At 41.6% G+C, this 19,289-nt stretch overlaps 2 protein-coding genes across 3 annotated transcripts; both read left to right on the plus strand.

Moving 5' to 3' along the window:
* The first annotated feature begins 245 nt into the window (after positions 1–245).
* On the plus strand, positions 246–7,577 carry LOC136540306 (cell cycle checkpoint protein RAD17-like). 2 transcript variants are annotated; one of them, XM_066532308.1, is made up of 11 exons: positions 246–303; positions 1,922–2,004; positions 2,265–2,312; positions 2,971–3,027; positions 3,544–3,643; positions 3,834–4,144; positions 4,237–4,606; positions 5,398–5,523; positions 6,293–6,482; positions 6,567–6,627; positions 6,970–7,577. In XM_066532308.1, the coding sequence occupies exons 1-11, from the start codon at positions 255–257 to the stop codon at positions 7,183–7,185; spliced, it is 1,611 nt and encodes a 536-aa protein (XP_066388405.1). In that variant the 5' UTR covers positions 246–254; the 3' UTR covers positions 7,186–7,577. The 2 variants fall into 2 exon arrangements, with proteins under 2 accessions (XP_066388405.1, XP_066388406.1); XM_066532309.1 differs by having other exon boundaries at positions 251–303; positions 1,918–2,004.
* Positions 7,578–13,270: 5,693 nt separating this feature from the next.
* LOC136540307 (small GTPase LIP1-like) lies at positions 13,271–18,096 on the plus strand. Its single transcript, XM_066532310.1, has 7 exons — positions 13,271–13,613; positions 15,897–15,988; positions 16,070–16,208; positions 16,596–16,900; positions 16,994–17,047; positions 17,135–17,262; positions 17,409–18,096. The coding sequence occupies exons 1-7, from the start codon at positions 13,508–13,510 to the stop codon at positions 17,602–17,604; spliced, it is 1,020 nt and encodes a 339-aa protein (XP_066388407.1). The 5' UTR covers positions 13,271–13,507; the 3' UTR covers positions 17,605–18,096.
* Positions 18,097–19,289: the final 1,193 nt, after the last annotated feature.

The following is a 19,289-nucleotide window of genomic DNA, read 5'->3' on the forward strand; positions in this document are numbered from 1 at the left end:
GAACCAAATTCTCACTATAATAAATGTTGATGATTAACTCACAAGCTGATTCCAGCTCGCCAACTGAAAATGAACAGCTAGTTTGGCACAAACAGGGATAAAACAATATAGATGGATTTCCTGTCTTAACTTGTTCTTAGTGCTATATGATTTTTCTTTGTCTGTTAGCGTTCAATCTTTTCTAACTTGAGCTGATCCTTTTGTTTAATTGATTACTGATATTTTTTCTCTTATCTGAAAAGGCTGAATTTGACATGCTCTCTGAAGATTTTTCAGAATGTTTTAATGACTTCAGCATGCCAGGTATATTTATTTTTCATCTCTTTTCTTGTATAACTGTATATTTCTTTAGATTGTATTCTGAATTCCATATAACGAGACAAAAAATTATGAACATAGAGTTTTCTTTTGATAAAGCTCCCAAACAGGACATACTGTAAGCATCCAATGTACATGGCATGTATTGCTACTTGAGTTGGTTGCTGTTTGATAGCAGCTCTGAGTTGTCTCTTTGTTTGTACTGGTCTGAAACATTGTATAACGGTACTCCAATGACCGAGTCACCATGCTCACATGGTATTGCATGGTTAAATCCTAAATACTGTTGGGAAACCATGCAAAGTAGACTATGAGACATGGAACAAAAAAGGATGCCCAATACCTATGTTGATCTTCGCCTGAAGTTAGCACTATACTGCTGTGGTTATTCATTTCAGAGACAAGCCAGTCAACCTGCGGCAACATCAGGCAAGGGAATTACTGCTGTCTCAAGATCGGGTGAAAACTCCTGAATCGTTTTCCCTATTGGCGCTTATTCAGTTCGAGAAGCAGCTGGGCCTCGCGCACTGCGACTGCAGCCCAACCGTGGTACCAAGGCTCAGAATGAGTGCCTGTTAATCTCAGCATTGGTGAGAGAGAGTTCTGTTTGCTATGTGAGCTGAACCTGTACTAGAGCTCTGAACTGAACTGTGTTGTCTGGGCGATGTTCAGTGGCTGGCGCGAGCTTAGCTCGAGAACTACCCTACCTATCGTATCTAGTCAATATAGTATCATGACAATACAAAGGCATAATACGGCTCACGATTGCTACAGGATAGATAGTTTGCTTAAGTATTCTTGTAGGTGAGATGGCGTTTAGTAACCTATGTTGCTTTGTTTGGATTGGTACTAACTGTTAAATTTGAAGTTGAATCAGCTCTAGATGATGCCATTATGAAAGTTTTCAAGGATGGAAGTATGATTCCTAGATTTACACGACCTAAACAAGTTTTAGGATAAATTAGCAAGGTGAACTGCCCCAGAAAACATAATAACAAATAGCGTCAACGTATGCTGAATAACTACATCTCTTTCACCCCCATTCCTGCTGTTTTTTTTTGTGTATCTTGTGAAAGCTTCTTAGATAGCCACATCATTTTCTATTTAAATTTGCCATAAAAATTGAGAACAGGTGGTAACCACTAGCACCAGCAATTTAGGAGGACACAGCACACCTTTAACAAACTAGTTGTCATGCTAAGCCTTTCATCCTTATCAAGGGAATCTTCTCATGGAATGAATATTTAAGACATACAAGTTGGCTGAATGTATTGGACATTAGAAGATTTCGATACAAAGGTGCACTACTGATACATTGATAGATCATTAACTGTATGGAAAAAATACAGTTCAGACTTCAGAGGGATATTTTTGTCGCTCATGGCAAGTAAAATATCAAGATCAACATATAGCCTCACTTTTTTCCTTTTTTCCTTTTTTTTTGCTTTTAGATGAACCTGCAATTTCCTGTCATCATGTGGAACCTTTGTCTTGGCCAATCTCTTCTTTCTTTCCTGATTTGATTTTGTGGTGGTCACAGACCCTTGTGAATGTGAAGTTTCACCATTTCACTTTCCTCTCTGATTAGCCTACTTCTAGGCAGGGTTTATACGGAAAACGAAAGAGCTTTGGGTTGACAAGTACACACCCCACTCATTGGCTGAGCTTGCTGTTCATAAAAAGAAGGTCGGTTCTTTTTGTTACAAACTCACAACACATGTTATGCTGTATACCTTTATTAACCTTTAACTTAGCTCATCCTTTGATAGGATATACTCAATCTATTGTATTGCCTACTTTATGTATCCTCTTCATCCATATTTTTTAAAATGTCAATATATCAGGGTGTTGATTTATTGTTTCAGTTTCTTCATAATTTGTCACCATGCATGAGCAATGAATATGAATGCACTTACATGATATGTCACACAGTCTTATTCTTGTAGATTGAAGATGTAAAAAAATGGTTGGAAGAGAAGCTGAAGGCACCAAAGGTGATTATTTTGAATTGAAACAAATTCAATTGTGAGTTATAGTTAGTTAGTGGAATATAGTCCAACCAATTTGGCTAATAAACATATTCAGCGAGATCATGTGAATAAGTGTATAATCAGAATTGTTAGGTTGTCAGAATATTCATTGCTGCAAACCAGATGGAACTATTTTTTTTTGTGGTTTTCCCTTTCTGGTTATGTGATGGTTCAAAATGGGATGGAGACTTGACCCCGTGAAGAACTCTGATATATATATTTTTTTGTGTATGCCTGTCCTGGCAGTACAATTCAACCAGCATCTGGATTGTAATAATAATGTTGCAATCAGGCATCACCTCATGCTAGAGTATCTCAGAAAAGCACATGAGTAATCAGGAACTCTTTTCCTTGATATGTGAATATTTGAATTGTTAGGAATCAAGCGCAATCCTTGAGCTTTCCCATAGTGACTGCCTGACAGGAGTTGTCTGCATTTGATAAAACTAGTGTAAATTTTGAACTGCATTATTATTTTGTGATTTTTATTACTGTTGTAGTTGTAGAAGATTCAAAATGACCAAATATCTACTCTAGTCAGTTACCTTTTCCATTTCTAATTTTTATATATTTCAATTTTTGAGGATAGAGGAATACTAATAGTGCAAAGGCAATTTTGCAGACAACGGTTGGAGGATGGACCCTTGTCCTAACTGGGCAAACTGGTGTTGGAAAATCAGTACGTCCTTCCCTCGCACTTTGAAAATTTTGTACCCAAATGATGGAAGCGAGTTTGGGCTCAATTTGATTAAGTCCAGCTGTTAGTTTGTTCAGTAGACCTGTTCAATCCCTAGTTTGCTGGATGTGATTTGGTGCATCATGAACCACTGCTCGCCATAACAGGTTGACAGCTCTAAAGTTTTCATTTTGCCGTAGTTAAGAATCTGATCATGTGGATGCTCCCCCCTCCCTCCCCCAACACACACACACAAGACAAAGAAACAATGACACCACTCAATTTCTGATAATATCCTGCTTATAGTATCACACAGTTTAATTCATTTCTTTCTTTGATTTTGTTCCTTCAATCTTTCTTCTGGAGGGGTTGGGGGCGTTTTTATTTTTGGGTGTTAGTTCTTGTTCCTTCAGAATACATAGGTGAACGTAGAGAGAGAAATCACTATGCTATCCATAGTGGATAACTTGATTCTGTTGTTCTGGAACTGTACTTGCTAGTAATGATAATTTCTCCCAGGCAACTGTGAAAGCAATCGCTGATGACCTTGGAGCGGACTTATGTGAGTGGACAACTCCAGTACCAACACTGTGGACTGAACATGTTCATGCTAATTCAGGTAGCGGTTAGTGTATGTTGTTGTCTAACTATGCTTTCTAACTCTTATTTGTTGCAATTGAAAGAACCGATGCAGAGTCTACATCCACATACTTCTATCGTACTCATGTCCATAGAAGCACATTGTCAAAGCATTCCAGTTTTTTCAGTTACAAATAATTTATATAGTTTTCTTCAATGGTTGTTTGAAGGATTACGCTATATATCCAAGCTTGAAGAATTTGAAACCTTTGTGGAGAAGATAAGGAAGTATTCAATGCTTTGTCCAACCAATACCAAGTCCCAAAGGAAGCTCATTATCATTTTGATTGATGACATCCCTGTAACAAGTGGAAGTGTTGCTTTTGCAAGACTAGGAAAATGCTTAACTGGTTTAATTCGAAGTACTCAAGTACCAACTGTCATTTCACTCACTCACTATCACAAAAGTGAGAATAACGATACTGCAATGTGGAAGTCTGAGGACCTTGAGTCCTTACTTCAAGATGCTGGTGCTCACAAGGTATAAGATCAAATGTTTGACAGAATTGATGATGCCCACTAATTAAGTTTTTAAGACTGCCTTTTCTCATAGTGCAGCACATTTTCTTGCAGATTGCTTTCAATCCGGTAACCACAAATTCTATCAAGAAAATCCTTGTTCGAATTTGCAAAAAAGAAAGCTGTAATGCATCTGAAGAATTATTGCATCAAATGGCAACCTCTAGTGGAGGTGATATCAGACATGCAATAATGTCTCTTCAATACTATTGTCTTGATCCCAGAAGGCATAGTTCTGCATTGGCAACAAGTTATAATTGTACTGGTTCAAAGAGCCATGATTCTCTGGTTCCAGGGCATGAGAGCTATGGCCCTAGCAGTGCACTACCCTCCCCATGTGGAAGGGATGAGACACTTTCACTATTTCATGCCTTGGGGAAATTTTTGCACAACAAGAGGGAAACTAATAGTGATGTTGGTACCGGTATGTAAGAACTATCTTGCCCTATCAAAAAGCTGACTTCACAAAGTTCTTTAATTCCCAAGAAAATATTTGTGTCTTCATATTGTGATAGAACTATGTACTATTTCCTTGAAAAAAAATAAATACCAAGGGTATTTTTTCACATAAATATATTCTAGCATTTTTTCTATTGATTTGTTGTCCATTGAAATCTACTTGAACTGTTAGCACATTTTTGCACACTAGTTTTTATTTTCTTCGTTCTGAATTGTTTATTAGGCAATGGCTGTGCATCCTTTTCAGTTCACAGGATCTAATTTGAACACGTAGATTCTCCATTAGAGCCTGCTTAGAATGCAGGAATTTCATGAGAAATAGTTCAATTCTCACAAGAGTACAAGACTCAGGAGAAATCTCTGCAACCAGATGGTGCCTTGGGCACTTCTGTCCCTCTTAGGATTTGCATTGGATTTCTTTAACTATAATATCCACATTCAATAATCCAACAATTCACTTTAATTTCAGAGTATTTTTTGCACTTTACAGGGTTGGAATTAGTGTTTTATTTATTAAATTATTTTGCATTAATTCATTGTCTAGTATTTGCTCCTACATATCCAAGCTCTTAAACTTCCGTATTTTCAATTACTGACATGTTGTTACACAACGCTACAACTATATGGTATGCCTTCAGTTTGAACTGACTAGTTCATTATTGGGTCGATGGTTTCCATACTGTGTTTCATAATGTGTTCCTCATTTGTGTGTAATTTTCTTTTTGCTCCCTGAAATTTTTAATATTTCATCTGTAGACCTGGATCCATTTCCTCTTAAAGAAAACCTAAGAAGAAATTCACTCAAAATGGATGTTCCAGAAAAGATTCTTTCACAAGCACATGGAAAAGTACGGACAGTTGCGGATTTTCTTTATGAAAATGGTAAGTAACTATCTATCAAGGTGTACAGAATACCTCATAGCGTATGCTGTGTTTCCCTCTCTCAAGTTTTATCTTGTTCTTTTACGAGTGTTGAAGGTACTTGAAGTAGAATGGTGCAGCATTGTTATGTTTTCCTTAAGTCTGCTGGTGTTATCAGTTGAGTCTATGCCAATGTGTGAAACATTATTTCTTGCCTTTCCAACAGTACTGCAGATGAAGTGGAACATTTGAAATTTACTGCTTTAATCAGGCATTCACATTAATTTTGGCTTATTTAATGCAGTATGACCATTGTATCACATTCGAAATTTATTGTACACGCCATTTGATCGTACTAACGAAGTATAAGAAAATTCCATATTCATTTCTACATGAATAACATTGCTGGTAATCGAAAGAGCAGAATATATGCTACACGAATAACAGTGCTGGTAGTTGAAAGGGCAGAAATATATTATCTTTTAATTGAGCACAGAATAATATTACATAGATCCAGAGTCTAACGAACTACTGTTATATGCTGCATACGTGTCTTCACCTTGGAGGTTGTTAACATCCTTTTATTTATCAGAAGTAGCAATATGATATTTACTTTCACTAAAATGCGTTAATAAGCATATATCTTGGGTCCACTGAAGATCCCATTTTGTAATTTTGTGCCGTTGTTTTTGCTGATTCATTTTCGCTTAATTTTTTTTACTGATACATTTTGTTCTCTCTCATCATTTAAATAGATTTACCCTAATAGTTGGCATTTGGTGTTTTGCAGTTATTGATTTCATTGACAGTGAAGCTGTTGATGATGCATGGGCTGTGGTATCATATTTGAGTGATGCGGATTGTCTTCTTACTGCTAGTCCAATCACATCATACAACTCAGAAAACATAGCACAACTCATTGCTGCTTCTGTTGCGGCACGGGGAGTTCTTTTTGGAAATGCTCATGGCACGCCATCAAGGTATTTAGATCGTGAGCATTATTTTATATGGCAGAGCCTAAGGGACTTTTTGTTTTTTTATTTACTATGATTTGTCCTAAGCAGGTGGCATACAATCCGGAGCCCGAAGCTTTGGCAAATTGAGCAATCATTTCGATCCAATAAGGTAAATTCAATAGCTGACAATATGCATGTTTTACGCAAGTACCTGAATGATGTACGGAAAGTTTGTATGCTTATCCTTACCCATTTTCTTATATCATACTAACATTTCCCATGGTTCCCGGAACTCTTTTTTTGTGCCTTCTGAAGTCAACCCGTTCTTAAATTCTTCGCTCATGCTTGTTTTAGCATGCTTTTTAGTACATTATAAGCTGTGTGGATGGAAGTTCATAACAATCTCTTTAGATGCCAGTCATTCCCACCGAAGTGATTTATTCTTAATTTTCATTACTAGCTGGTGTATGATAGTATGCCCTTTTTTTTTTCAATTTGGGGGAAAATGCAGGACCACATTCTGAAGGAAAGATTTGATTCTTCAAGGACGTGTGGTTTTTCCAACTACTCTGACTTGGTCACAGAATTCAGACCATTCGAGAGATGGATTGGCCCTCGTAATGATGGGCATAGAAGCAGCTGCTTGCCCCATGGCGTAGGTGGCTTGCCCTTGGAAGTCGCTGATGGAAATAACTCTGAAGAAGACGATATGATAGAAGATTGTTAAAGTGGAACGGCGCATCCTCATACTAATGGGATGCCAACATTTCATTATGGATGTTGCCTAGCTGATTCAAATAGTGGCTCGCTGTTTAAAGGTCCCATTGATATCTAAGTTTTGTGAGGCTAATTGTTGCACTTATATCAGAGCTCGAAAAGGCAGCAACAAATCAGTGTCTTCACATCGGAAGCTAAAGTTCTATTTTTTGGGTTGCTCACTATCACTAACGAAGAGCGAGCAGTTTAACTTTTCAGAAAAAAACGAAGAGTGAGCAGGCAATGATGCAGTAGCATTGTTTATCGTTAAATGTTAGGGCGGATGCCAATGAATGTTCATTTTGACTTGCTGATTTTGTCATGTTCATATCTACAACGATTACTGGCCCACAAAGTCTTAGATGATCCCTTGCTAATGTGCGTGTGCCCTTTTTTTTTGGGTCCATCTTCGTATATGTTCTTCTATTACACACCCCCCCCCCCCCCCCCCCCCCCCCCCCCCCCCCAAAAGAAAAAGAAGAAAGAACACGGTCGTGCTTTCATGTCGTGCCGCACGCTGACACGCACTCGCCTAGCCGTCGCCTGATCCGGAGGCCTAACCACCGGGGCTTTTTGTCTGCGCCGTCGGTACGAGCGGCGGAGGCGATGTTTTGGAAGGATAGCGGCAACCGGAGCAGCAGCGGCCGGGATCATAACGGAGTCGGTCCCTTCGGCCAAGTGCGCGTCCTCATAGTCGGTCATTCAGGTGTGCCTTCGCGACACTGACGACACATGACGAACGTTTTGAGAATCCGAGAACACGATAGGCAATCATATTAACTGTCAATCGTCTGTCACCCTATCTGGTGCTTCGGAATGTGAAATGGACTGTTAAAATTCAGAATGGGATGTTCCTGCATCAACTGATGGTTTCGCTCTACTGCTAACCTTATCTGTTCTCACAGTGTGATTGAGCTGGGATTTAGGTGCAGCTATATCAATGTTGTATGGTGTGATTGGTTACAATCCAATGTAGTAAATAAACATATATATGCAATGTGGTTGGTTGTCCTGCACAGCCAAGCTGTGTTTGGTGATTATGCTTGTTTGCTTACAATTGTCTTGGATGTAGCCACCTCCAAGTTCTAGTTGAGGTCTCCTATTTCTAGTAGAGGTAGTGGAGGTGAGAATATTTCATTATTGTGTGCCTCATCGGCTTGTGTAAATCTAAATTTGGCATACTTTAATACTGTATTGGGCCTGCAGGCTGATGTCCACAACCAAGCCTGTACAGTAGAGTATAGACTAGGCGAGCTGAAGTTAGGTGGTATTTGGATCCAGTTACTAAAATTTAGGAGGTGTGTCGGGAGGATGTTGCATGGGGTATTCGGATACTAATAAAAAAAATTTACATAATCCGTCAGTACTCCACGAGACGATTTTTTAAGCCTAATTAATCCGTCATTAGCACATGTTTACTGTAGCATCACATTGTCAAATCATGGCTTAAAAGATTAGTCTCGTAAATTAGTCGTAAACTATATAATTAGTTTCGTAAGTAGTTTATATTTAATACTCAAACATTGACACCACCTTAGCTGATGCAGCCACATGCCCACATTAGTTTGCCTCGTGGGGATTTTCTGAACGTACAATGGGGATAGTCACGGTGCAGAGTAAAAGTCCAGTCCGAGGCGGTGTTGGTGCGATTTTTTCGTGTCCTGGTCTGGTCCGTCGGAAACTCGGAATCGATCTCTGAGAACGAACAGGGAGGAGCTAGTATATATGTACGCGTCCACGGGATCCTGATTTTCACTGAGTCAATCCGTTAAATCGAATTGCACGGTGCTGCGAGATCGAATCGCGAGGGAGGAGATCCGAAGTCGACTTATCGATCGGCCGACGAGGCGATGGCTAGCTCGTCGTCGAGGCTCTGTTCCGATGAGGAGCTGCAGAAAGCAAGGGTGGATCTGGATGAACTCTGCGCCAGAAGACCAATCCCCGATGAAGACGAGTTCGAGTGCCTAAGCAGTGACGAAGATGAAGAGGGCAATAAAGAGGTGGGGAAGGAGACACTGGGAAAGAGGAAGAATAAGAAGAAGGTGCTGGTGCCGATGGAGACGGTGCAGACAGTCCAGGGTAAGTAATGTCTTTACCAGGCATTTTTTGGACAGAATAAGCGCCCTCCAAGACAAACTGAGGCATGGGGTGGAGGCCAAAGGTTATGCCGAATACGAGGCCACTGATGACGAGGAAGAGGAGGAACAAGAGCAGGAGGAGAAGCACGAAGACACACCACCAGCCAGCGGCACCAATGCACCATAGTGGGACTTGATGCTGTCGGGGATGGCTGCGAAGAAGCTAAACAAGTTTTTAAATATATTTGGTTCTTATTTTAGGAGTTTATCGAGATATAGCTGCTACTTTTTTTTTCAAAGTTTCAACACTTATTAGACAGCAATAATAGTTGTGTCTTTTCTTCACGATTCCAATATTGCCTATGGTCTTCGATTCAGAAGCAGCATCAGATTGCTTGCTTGTGCAAGAGCTACTCCTTTTCTCCATACTAATGTGATACCTGAATGAGGGTCTTGCACATATATGAAATTATGAATTTCATGCAATAGCAGTAAACAATGTTTTGGGGGCAATTGTTTGAGCCCCAGGCAACTCGAAATCGAACGCTTGGGAGCACTCTGGATTGAACGCCTGGGAGTGTTCAGAGCGCCAGGCAGAGTTGCCTGGTGATGAACTAAACAGCCCTACGTGTGCTCTCGGATGCCAGGCATGCCTTTGCTCAGAACGCCAGGAAAAGGTTAGTGATCAGGAACAACATCCCCCCTCCCCTCTAATTCCCACTCTATTTGACTCATGTCAGCTATATTATTTTGACATTGATGTTGCCTCTTTTTTTTCGCGTGCCGTGGCACGTTTTCATTAAGCAGGAGACATTGATGTCGCCTCTGATTCTATTGGCTGTTACGTTTTGTATCAGCACCACAGATCCTCTCCCTGCTGCCCCTTCAAGGTCTCAACCCTCTTGCCTTTGCCTCCACCGGTCCTCCCTTCAGGTTCCAGCAGTACCTTCTAGTTCTCCTTTCGTTTACCGCCGCATCCCTATGCCACTGTTACATCATCTGATCCTCCCAGTCCCTTCACAAGGTGCTCACTCTGTCTCCCCGCTTGGTTCAGCACTTCCACATGACCACATTGTCTCCTTTCTCATCCTCATGCGGTCATGCCTTTGCTTACCTCTTGTGTCTTGTGCTATACGTACCTATCTTCTCCCTGCTGTGCCTCAGCCATATCTGAATGGGGAAAATATGCCTCTACAGCTTTCCCTTCTTTCGACCTGCCTCTATGTGGATTGTGGTCTGTGGAGACAAGCCTGCCGCTTCAGTAGTCATGACAATGCCAGAAGCGGCTGGCGTGGGCCAGACAACCAGTGCTTCTCATATTGTTGTTTCCCAGGGTTTTTTTTTTGCTGTGACTGACATTCCTAAAATTTGGGTCAACTTTCACACTTTTTATTGGTATTCAACAGAACTTTCTTATTGTTCTACTGCTATGCTGCCTGGATAAGCATGCTAGAAATATCTTTGGGACACTGCACATTTGTGCATTCGGAAATTGGGGACTGATGCTTCTTAGCATGCATGGCAATAGCATTCGATGATATGCATTTGGTCCTCTCTTTCAATTATGTCTTGATGATAATATGATGCATTTTGTAACTGCAGCTATGGACTTTCTTGCTTAGCTAGGCAATACTAAATCTCTTTACACATGTGAATCATTCATCACACACGAAGTGATGAAGGCACATCTCTAATTGGCCTCTCAATCTCCCCCCTCCATAATTGCATTGACCACTATGAAAGCACAAGGAGGCTTGAAAGCAAAAGGCAAAAAACGGTGCTGCTAGTTGAAAGTGCAGAATATATTCTACACGAAGTGCTGGTAGTTGAAAGGGCAGAAATATATCTTTTGCTTGAGCACTGAATAATAGTGCGTAGATCATGTATGTTGCATACATGTTTTCACCTTGGAGATTGTTACCGTTCTTTCATTTGTCAAAAGTAGCAAATGGGATATTCTCTTTAACTAAAATGCGTTAACAAGCATATCTGTTGGGTCCACTGAAATCTCATCTATAATTTAGGGCCGTTGCTTTTGCTGATTCATTTTTGCTGAAAAATGTTTTACTGATTCATTTTGTTCACTATCATTTAAATGGATTTTACCTAATAGTTGGCATTTGTTGTTTTGCAGGTATTGATTTCATTGACAGTGAAGCTGTTGATGATGCATGGGCTGTGGTATCATATTTGAGTGAGGTGGATTGTCTTCTTACTGGTAGTCCAATCGCATCATACTACTCAGAAAACATAGCACAGCTCATTGCTGCTTCTGTATGGCACGGGGAATTCTTTGTGGAAATGTTCATGTCACGCCATCAAGGTATTTATTAGACCGTCAGCATTATTACTTTATATGACAGAGCTAAGGGACTTTTCACTTTTTTTACTACGATTTGTCCTAAGCAGGTGGCATACAATCCGGAGGCCGAAGCTTTGGCAAATTGAGCAATCATTTCGATCCAATAAGGTAAATTCAACGACTGACAACATGCATTGTTGTATGCAACTACGTGAATGATGTACGGAACGTTTGTATGCTTATTCTCACCCATTCTCTTATACTAAACATTTTAATGGTTTTGAACTCTTTTTTCCCCTTCTTTCGATGCCGGTGATTCTCACGAAGTGATTATCTTAATTTTCATAGACAGCTGCTGTATGATAGTATGCATTTTTTTCAATTTGTTGGGGGGGGGGGGGGGGGGGGCGGTTTCAGGACCATATTCTGAAGGGAATTGCAACTTCTCTGCCTTAGGTCACAGAACTCAGACCATTCGAGAGATGGATTGGTCCTCGTAATGATGGGCCTAGAAGCAGCTGCTTGCCCCATGGCGTAGGTGGCTCGCCCTTCGGCCCTTGGGAGTCGATGCTGATAGAAAGGGGTAACTCTGAAGAAGATGGTGATACGATCAGTGTCGTAACCAGGGGCCAGCATGGGCAGGTCACTTAATAGCACATTAAGCCATCAATTCACCCATTTTTCATTACAATATATTATGACTTTTTTTTTTGTCATGAATACTAACTAGGTATATAAAAATATTTAATTTTTTTTTGAAACTTATACTTAGTATACATTTACCACGTTTAAAAGGCCTCATCATGGCATCAAAAAAAAAAAAAAAAGGCCTCATCATATTTGTCCGGTCTCCTCGATCAAAATCGCTGGTTCCGCCACTGGATATGATAGAGGATTGTTAAAGGTGGAACCGCGTATCCTCACACTAATCGTGAGTCGCATTATCCTATGAGATGCCAACATTTCATTATGGATGTCGCCTAGCTGATTCAACTAGTGGTTCGCTGTATAAACGTGCCATTGAGATTTAAGTTGTGTGAAGCTAATTGTTTATATATATCAGAGTTCGAGAAGGCAACACCAATCAGTGACTTCACACCTCAGAAGCTAGGTTCTTTTTTATGGTTGATCACTAACGAAGAGTGAGCAGGCTATGATGCGGTAACATCGTTTATCGCTAGATGTTAGGGCGGATGCCAATGTACGTTCATTTTGGCGAGCTGATTTTACCATGTTCATATCTACAACGATTACTGGCCTACAGAATCATTGATGATTCCAACATGTAAAGCGTTCTGAACGGATCTCCCACATCCGGTTATCTTGCACTCCTGCTAATGTGTTTTTTGGTTTAATCTTCGCATATTCTATCGTGCTTTCATGTCGTGATGACAGGCGCACGGGATTGTGCTGTTTAACCTAACAGCGCTGTGCGTTCGGTCGCATAGCAACAAATCGAATTAGATGTTTCTTTTCTTTTTGTTTTATTTTTTTACAAGCCAAAAAAAAAACCTTTGTTGAGCGATCCGACGGGCACAAAAATCTCGATTGACTATTAAAGGGTAATCATGTGCCGTTCGTCAGGATCCAAGCGCAACATATTTTATTGCGAGTCAATCGTACCCGCAAAGTGCAATCAGCTTGAAACCAAAGACAAAAGGAGATGAGATTCACCATTCACGTCTTTCGCCACGCTGTCGCGGCCATTCCCGGCCTCTGTTGTCGGTGCCCGAAGCCCCGAGCCCTCCACCCCACCCCTCCACGCCTGAGGAGGTACCATCCCCTTCCTTCCCGTCGCAGCGAATTGCGCCAATGAGGGTGGGTCTTGTCGAGGTCTGATCCGGAGACCAGAGACCTAACCACCGAGGCTTTTTTTTCGGCGGCGTCGTGTTCGAGCGGCGGCGGCGGCGGCGATGTTTTGGAAGGATAGCGGCAGCCGGAGCAGCAGCGGCAGCGGTCGGGATCAGAACGGCGTCGGCCCCTTCGGCCAAGTGCGCGTCCTCATCGTCGGTGATTCAGGTGTGCCTTCGCGACTTGTCCTGAACCTGATACATGACGAACGTTTCGAGAATCCGAGAACATGGTAGGCAATCATATTAACTGTCAATCGTCTGTCTGGTGTTTCGGAATATGAAAATGTTCCCAAATGGACTGTAAAGTTTCAGGATGGAATGTTCCTGTATCAACGTGACGCATGCTAACGTTATCTGTTCCGACAGTGTGAATTGGGCTTGGGATTTAGGTGCAGTCAGCAGTTGTATCAATGTTGTATGGTGTGATTTGTTAGATCTTATGCAGCACAATCCAAGTCAGCATAAACATATGCAATATCTCGCTGTTTCTGTTTGGTCGTCCTGCACAAGCAAACCGTGTTTAGTAATTGTGCTTGTTACCTCCATATTCCAGAAGTAGTCTCCTGTTTCTAGTAGTAGTAGAGGCAGGGGAGGTGGCAATGTTTCATTATTGTGTGCCCCATCGGCTTGTGTAAATCTAAATCCGGCATACTAGTTAATCTGCACTGTTTTGAGAACTGTGCAAGCTTACATAGACAAGCTGCAATGCACAGACCTGGATACAGGCTCATGTCGTTAACCAAGCATATGGAGTAGAGTATAAGACTAGGCGAATTGAAATCAGCTGATGCAGCCACATTAGTTTTTCTTGTGGGGACGAGGATTTTCCGAACTGTACAATGGGGATAGTCATGGTACAGAGTAACTGAAATCGCAGTTTCTCAATCCCAACCTAGCTCATCACCTAATGCTACCAAATTTCAGTTACTTAAAAGCAGTAACTGCAAATTTCTCTATTCATACTTCAAACTAAACTTTGATATCCTATTTCATACTTAAAAGCAGTAACTGCAAATTTCCATCTGGTCATTTCTGGTTTCTAACCTGGTCCCAATATCTGAAGCCCTGGTTGGAAATTTATTCTGGTTGGATGCTCACTGATTCAATTATCGATCAAGGACTGACCCTATCTTCACAGAAATATGGCCCCTTTACTGGTGCTCTGTTGTCCTAAGTAATCCGGAACTGAACCCTTTCTTGGAGCTATGTTATCTTTAAACTGGAAGCTTTGATGGCCATGAACCTTATGAGCAATAATGCCTGAAACATCATTGTGTTTAGTTCCTTCATAAGCATATGTGTAGCTTTTAAAGAGTTGTAACTCTATAGCATTTCTCTTTGAAGATTGAATTGCTTATCCTGCTCTGCATCATATTATGGATAAATATTGAAGTAAGTCCTAGTAGTATTTATGTTCAGTAGTATGTCCTACAGTCCTACACCAATGGAATGGAAGTCATGTGATGCGGCTGCACTTGTTTGCCTTGTCAGGATTGGGATTTTCCGATCTGTAAAATGGAAGCTGTCATCATATTAAGTCACTAAAATCAGAATCACACATGCATTTGAAATCCTTGACTAGTCTGTCACCTAATCTAACCAAGTTCAGCTGTTCTATTCATACTTGAAAGCAGACTAACCGCCAATTGCTAACTGACCAGTGTCTGGTTCTGAACCTGATTCCAGTATCTGAAACTCTGGTTGGAATTGTTCAGGGGTGCTCATCAGGCACCCACCCTGGCATCTTAATGTTAATAGAAATATGGCACCTTTATTGGTGGCACGTTGTGGTAACTGTACCGAGACTAAACCCTTCTTGGAGCTTTGCTGTCTTCAGCCTGGAAGCTTGATCCCTGTGAACCTTTGGCAAGAATACCCACCACATTGACTCCTTCACTTCTCCTAAGCATATGTGCAACTTTTAAATGGCTGTAATATCTCTCTTTGAAGATTGCGTTGCCTATCCTGTTCTATATCGTGTTATGGAATAATATCTTGAAGTAAGACCAACCATAAAAAAAGGAAGCAGCATAGAACAAACTGAGCTTTGCTAATTATCTGTTTTGTTTTCGAGAATATGTAATGCGCATGATTCATTAAGTACTAAGAAATAACAACAAAGTCACAGATAGTTTCATGCTGGACCATTCGGCCTGCAACTTACATGACAAAAGGGATATAAAAGCCATTATTGTATTGCAAATGATATTGCCGCATCCTGCCCTGACACCAGCTGAGACCTTCAACGGCTACTCTGTTAATTTTTTCCTTGATGAATAAGTTCAAATGTTCAATTACATTCCTTGCTTTAATCTTAAATGTTATATTGTGTGCTTACAGAACTGGCAAGTGGCAACTAAACAGTCCACAATAAAGTTGCACGATTTTAAATTTTACACTGCTGGCTATAGTTCTTTAGCTGTATGCATTGTCCTTTCCCCCTTCTCAGGTGTTGGGAAATCTTCATTGGTGCATCTCATTTTAAAAAGTTCTGCTATTGCTCGACCAGCTCAAACAGTAGGATGCACTGTGGGCGTTAAAGTGAGTATTTTCTGTGCTTTCGTCACTTGTAGGGTTTGCAATTTGTGTCTAATTACACTCCTTTTTCTGCTTACCATTCAGCATGTTACTTATGGAAGTGCGGGCAGTTCATCAAATAACATCAGTGATGCTGAAAGGAACTTCTTTGTTGAGCTTTGGGATGTCTCAGGACATGAACGGTACAAGGCATGCCGGTCGATTTTCTATACACAAATCAATGGTACATGCTGTGTCACTCTTTTTATTTCCAACATATTACTGTGGGCATGTTTGGCGATCTTTTTAAGCATCTTTGGCGATCTTTCCTATGTGGGCATGTGGATCTTTCCTATGTTTGCAGTAGGCCTATTTATTACATTTTCTAGTGTCAATGCTTCAATCTGCATAGGCTACCTTTAGCAGTTGTCGATCCACACCCGGTGCATGTCTATATCATTTCTGTCAGTTCTTTGCTTTATTTCTACTTTGGTTCTAAATTACTTCCCACTTTAGTCTTGCCAGCTGTCAGAATATCTTAAATAGGGAAACCTCTGTCCTTTCTAGTTATCTTACTTCTTATCGATCAATACTAAACATCAAATTCACCATTTCCAAAATTATCCATCAGGTGTCATATTTGTTTATGATCTCTCTCAGAGGAAGACCAAGACAAATTTGAATAAATGGGCAGTTGAAGTTGCTGAAACTGGCACATTTTCAGCTCCATTGGGATCTGGTGGACCAGGAGGACTTCCGGTGCCTTATCTGGTAATTGCTAATAAAGTGGATATCATTCCAAGAGATGGGACAAGAGCAAGCAGGGGGAATCTTGTTGATCTTGCTCGCCAATGGGCTGAGAAGCAGGGCCTTCTTCGATGCAGCGAAGAACTTCCACTCACAGAGAGCTTTCCTGGGAACTCCGGTCTTGTGTCGGTTAGATCTCTTATTAACATCCTACACTCGTCTCTGAGGGCTTCATTTTCTCTTATGGAATGTGATGCAGTAACATGTATGATTTGTTTCTAGGCTGCTAAACAAGCAAGATATGACAAAGAAGCTGTGACCAAGTTTTTCCGCTTGGTTAGTTATTATAAGAGTTTCATTGGTTTATTTTTTCGCTTTGTGTATTTCACCTTTAATATAATGCCGCTGAAATGCATTTTTCAGCTTATCAGAAGAAGATACTTTTCAAACGAACCTCCTGCCCCAAGTCCCTGGTCCCTTACTCCAAGAGAAGATACTATCCTTCCTGTGGAGAGTCTTGGAGGTGGCGTCGATAGCTTCCAAAGGAAAAGGTGAGCATGCCTAACATGGAAAAGGTCACCCTAAAAAACAAAGCTCAAATGAACCAAACAGAATGAGGACATAAATGGGGAATACTTTATTCATCTGTGGGTAATTGCGACGTTGGTTGCAAAAATGAAACCATAATTTTGTGCAGCCTTAGCGGTGAGGGGTTTTTGTACAATGGAGTAGTCCCACTCCCAGCGCAGAGGAACCTCACACCGCCACCAGCCCTGAATCCGCAGCAGCCTGTGTCGTCCTTGGATAACTACAGATATCACCGATTCTCCTCCTCGTCGCTTCCGGACGTGAGCAGCAATAGAACAAGCCAAGAAGACATTATTGATGTATGATATGATAGGCATCTGGAAGAGGTCATACGCCATTACCTGCAAAATGTGGGAAGCATATGGTGCCTAGGAATTGTGTTCCTTGGCATCTTGAACTGCATAATGCCTTTTGCTTATAGCATTTGGGCCTGTTTGGCACAGCTCACAACAACTTCATGAGCTGTTGTGAGATGTTTTATTTGTCAAACACTTATTTCCAAAACAGCTTCACCTTGTTTTTCACTCTCTCACAAAGACATGAGTTGGAATGAAACTGGAAAAAATAGTTTATCCTAGCTCTCTTCTTCATTTCTTTCTCCCATCCATATATGATGTTGTTGGTGAAGCTATTTTGCCAAACAGTTTTCCCAAAACAGCTCAGCTTTACCTAGAAGTTACTCATAAAGCTGTTTTTCAGAGAAAAAAAACAGCTTTACTGTAAAGTTGAGCTGTGCCAATCAGGACCTTTGAAAGCTGCCAGGGTGAGCTTTTGTTTTGTTTTAAATTCCTGTCGGTATCAGATCACTAGGAAGTGATTCTTTCTCCTTTTCGTTTCCTTTTTATCTTCCATTTGCATTCATTTGGAATACATGTTGACTTGGATGAAGGCAATACATGATACTACGCCGGTATACAAAAGCAAATAGAAGATTTTTTTTAAACTGTTTTTTTACTTGATCCGGTCTAACTCGGCAAGCTTATTAGTTAATTGACTTGTTGAATGATGTTGAGAAGTACTCCTTTCACAGCCAGGGTAAGTCCCTCTGGCCATGAGGGCGAGCCTTTGGTTCTTCAACCCCTGAAGGATCTGATCATACTCTCATACCATTCTGGATTTCTGGTCGACTGGTCGTTGGCAACTGGCAACCCCAGCACGCAACTTGGACCGGACCAGCAAACAGCGATGTCATCACACGCACACGCACGCACGCAGGACGCAGCTGCACATGACGCACGGCCGCGGTCCGCACCAGACATCGTCGCGACTCAGCTCCGTGCGGGACGGCATCACCGCCCGTGGATGGAGCGTGCTGAAATCCAAAACGGTACGTGGCGCAGGCCCCGTACAAGCGGCCGGGCGGCCCGGCGCATTCCACACGTGAAGACCGAAGACGTCCGTGCGTTTTTACCGGCTACGGCTAGCCACCCGTACGTGCTCATCGCGTTTCGAGCCCGAAGCATTCTACGGGCGCGCCCGCCCTCCACACGTTCAGTCCGGCCATGTCCATCCCAGACGGCCACGCGTCGACCCACTGCGCGCACGGCCGCACGTCTCGACTCTCAAGTGTCGCCCACGCGGCGCGCCAGCAGCCCAGCCGGTATTCGGCCGGGCGCGGTCGTGCCAACCAGAACGGACTCGAGAACAAGACCGTGCCTCCGTGCCTCGGTGCCTCCAGGGGCTCGCGCGCGGAGCTGGCAACGAATCGGCCCTTATTACGAGCGCTCCGCGGAGAATCCAGCAGCCTCCTATAGGAACGAAGACGACTTGATCTCTGTAGAGTGTAGAGCAAAAGGTTGCTAAAGCCATTAGCCATATTGCTTAGTTATGGCTTGTTTGATTCATTATTAGTGCTAATTGTTAGCATCTAAAATTAGTAATAATGGTCCAAACAAACCCTTAATTACTGGCTTAGCATCTTCAAATATGCTCACCAAGTGTACACCAACTGAATACCGAACCACTTTTATGGTTGCCAAATGCCAAAGGT

The sequence above is a fragment of the Miscanthus floridulus genome, chromosome 2 (genome assembly GCF_019320115.1).
Source record: "Miscanthus floridulus cultivar M001 chromosome 2, ASM1932011v1, whole genome shotgun sequence".
NCBI classification, from domain to species: domain Eukaryota; kingdom Viridiplantae; phylum Streptophyta; class Magnoliopsida; order Poales; family Poaceae; genus Miscanthus; species Miscanthus floridulus.

What these genes read in the sequence shown, in the direction of transcription:
- LOC136540307 (XM_066532310.1), top strand. Translation starts at nt 13,508, where the DNA reads ATGTTTTGGAAGGATAGCGGCAGCCGGAGCAGCAGCGGCAGCGGTCGG. An exon ending in CCTCATCGTCGGTGATTCAG is followed by an intron (nt 13,614 to 15,896) that starts GTGTGCCTTCGC and finishes CCCCCTTCTCAG; the next exon opens with GTGTTGGGAAATCTTCATTG. An exon ending in TGACCAAGTTTTTCCGCTTG is followed by an intron (nt 17,048 to 17,134) that starts GTTAGTTATTAT and finishes TGCATTTTTCAG; the next exon opens with CTTATCAGAAGAAGATACTT.
- LOC136540306 (XM_066532308.1), top strand. Translation starts at nt 255, where the DNA reads ATGCTCTCTGAAGATTTTTCAGAATGTTTTAATGACTTCAGCATGCCA. An exon ending in TTGCTGTTCATAAAAAGAAG is followed by an intron (nt 2,005 to 2,264) that starts GTCGGTTCTTTT and finishes TTATTCTTGTAG; the next exon opens with ATTGAAGATGTAAAAAAATG. An exon ending in GGATTTTCTTTATGAAAATG is followed by an intron (nt 5,524 to 6,292) that starts GTAAGTAACTAT and finishes GGTGTTTTGCAG; the next exon opens with TTATTGATTTCATTGACAGT.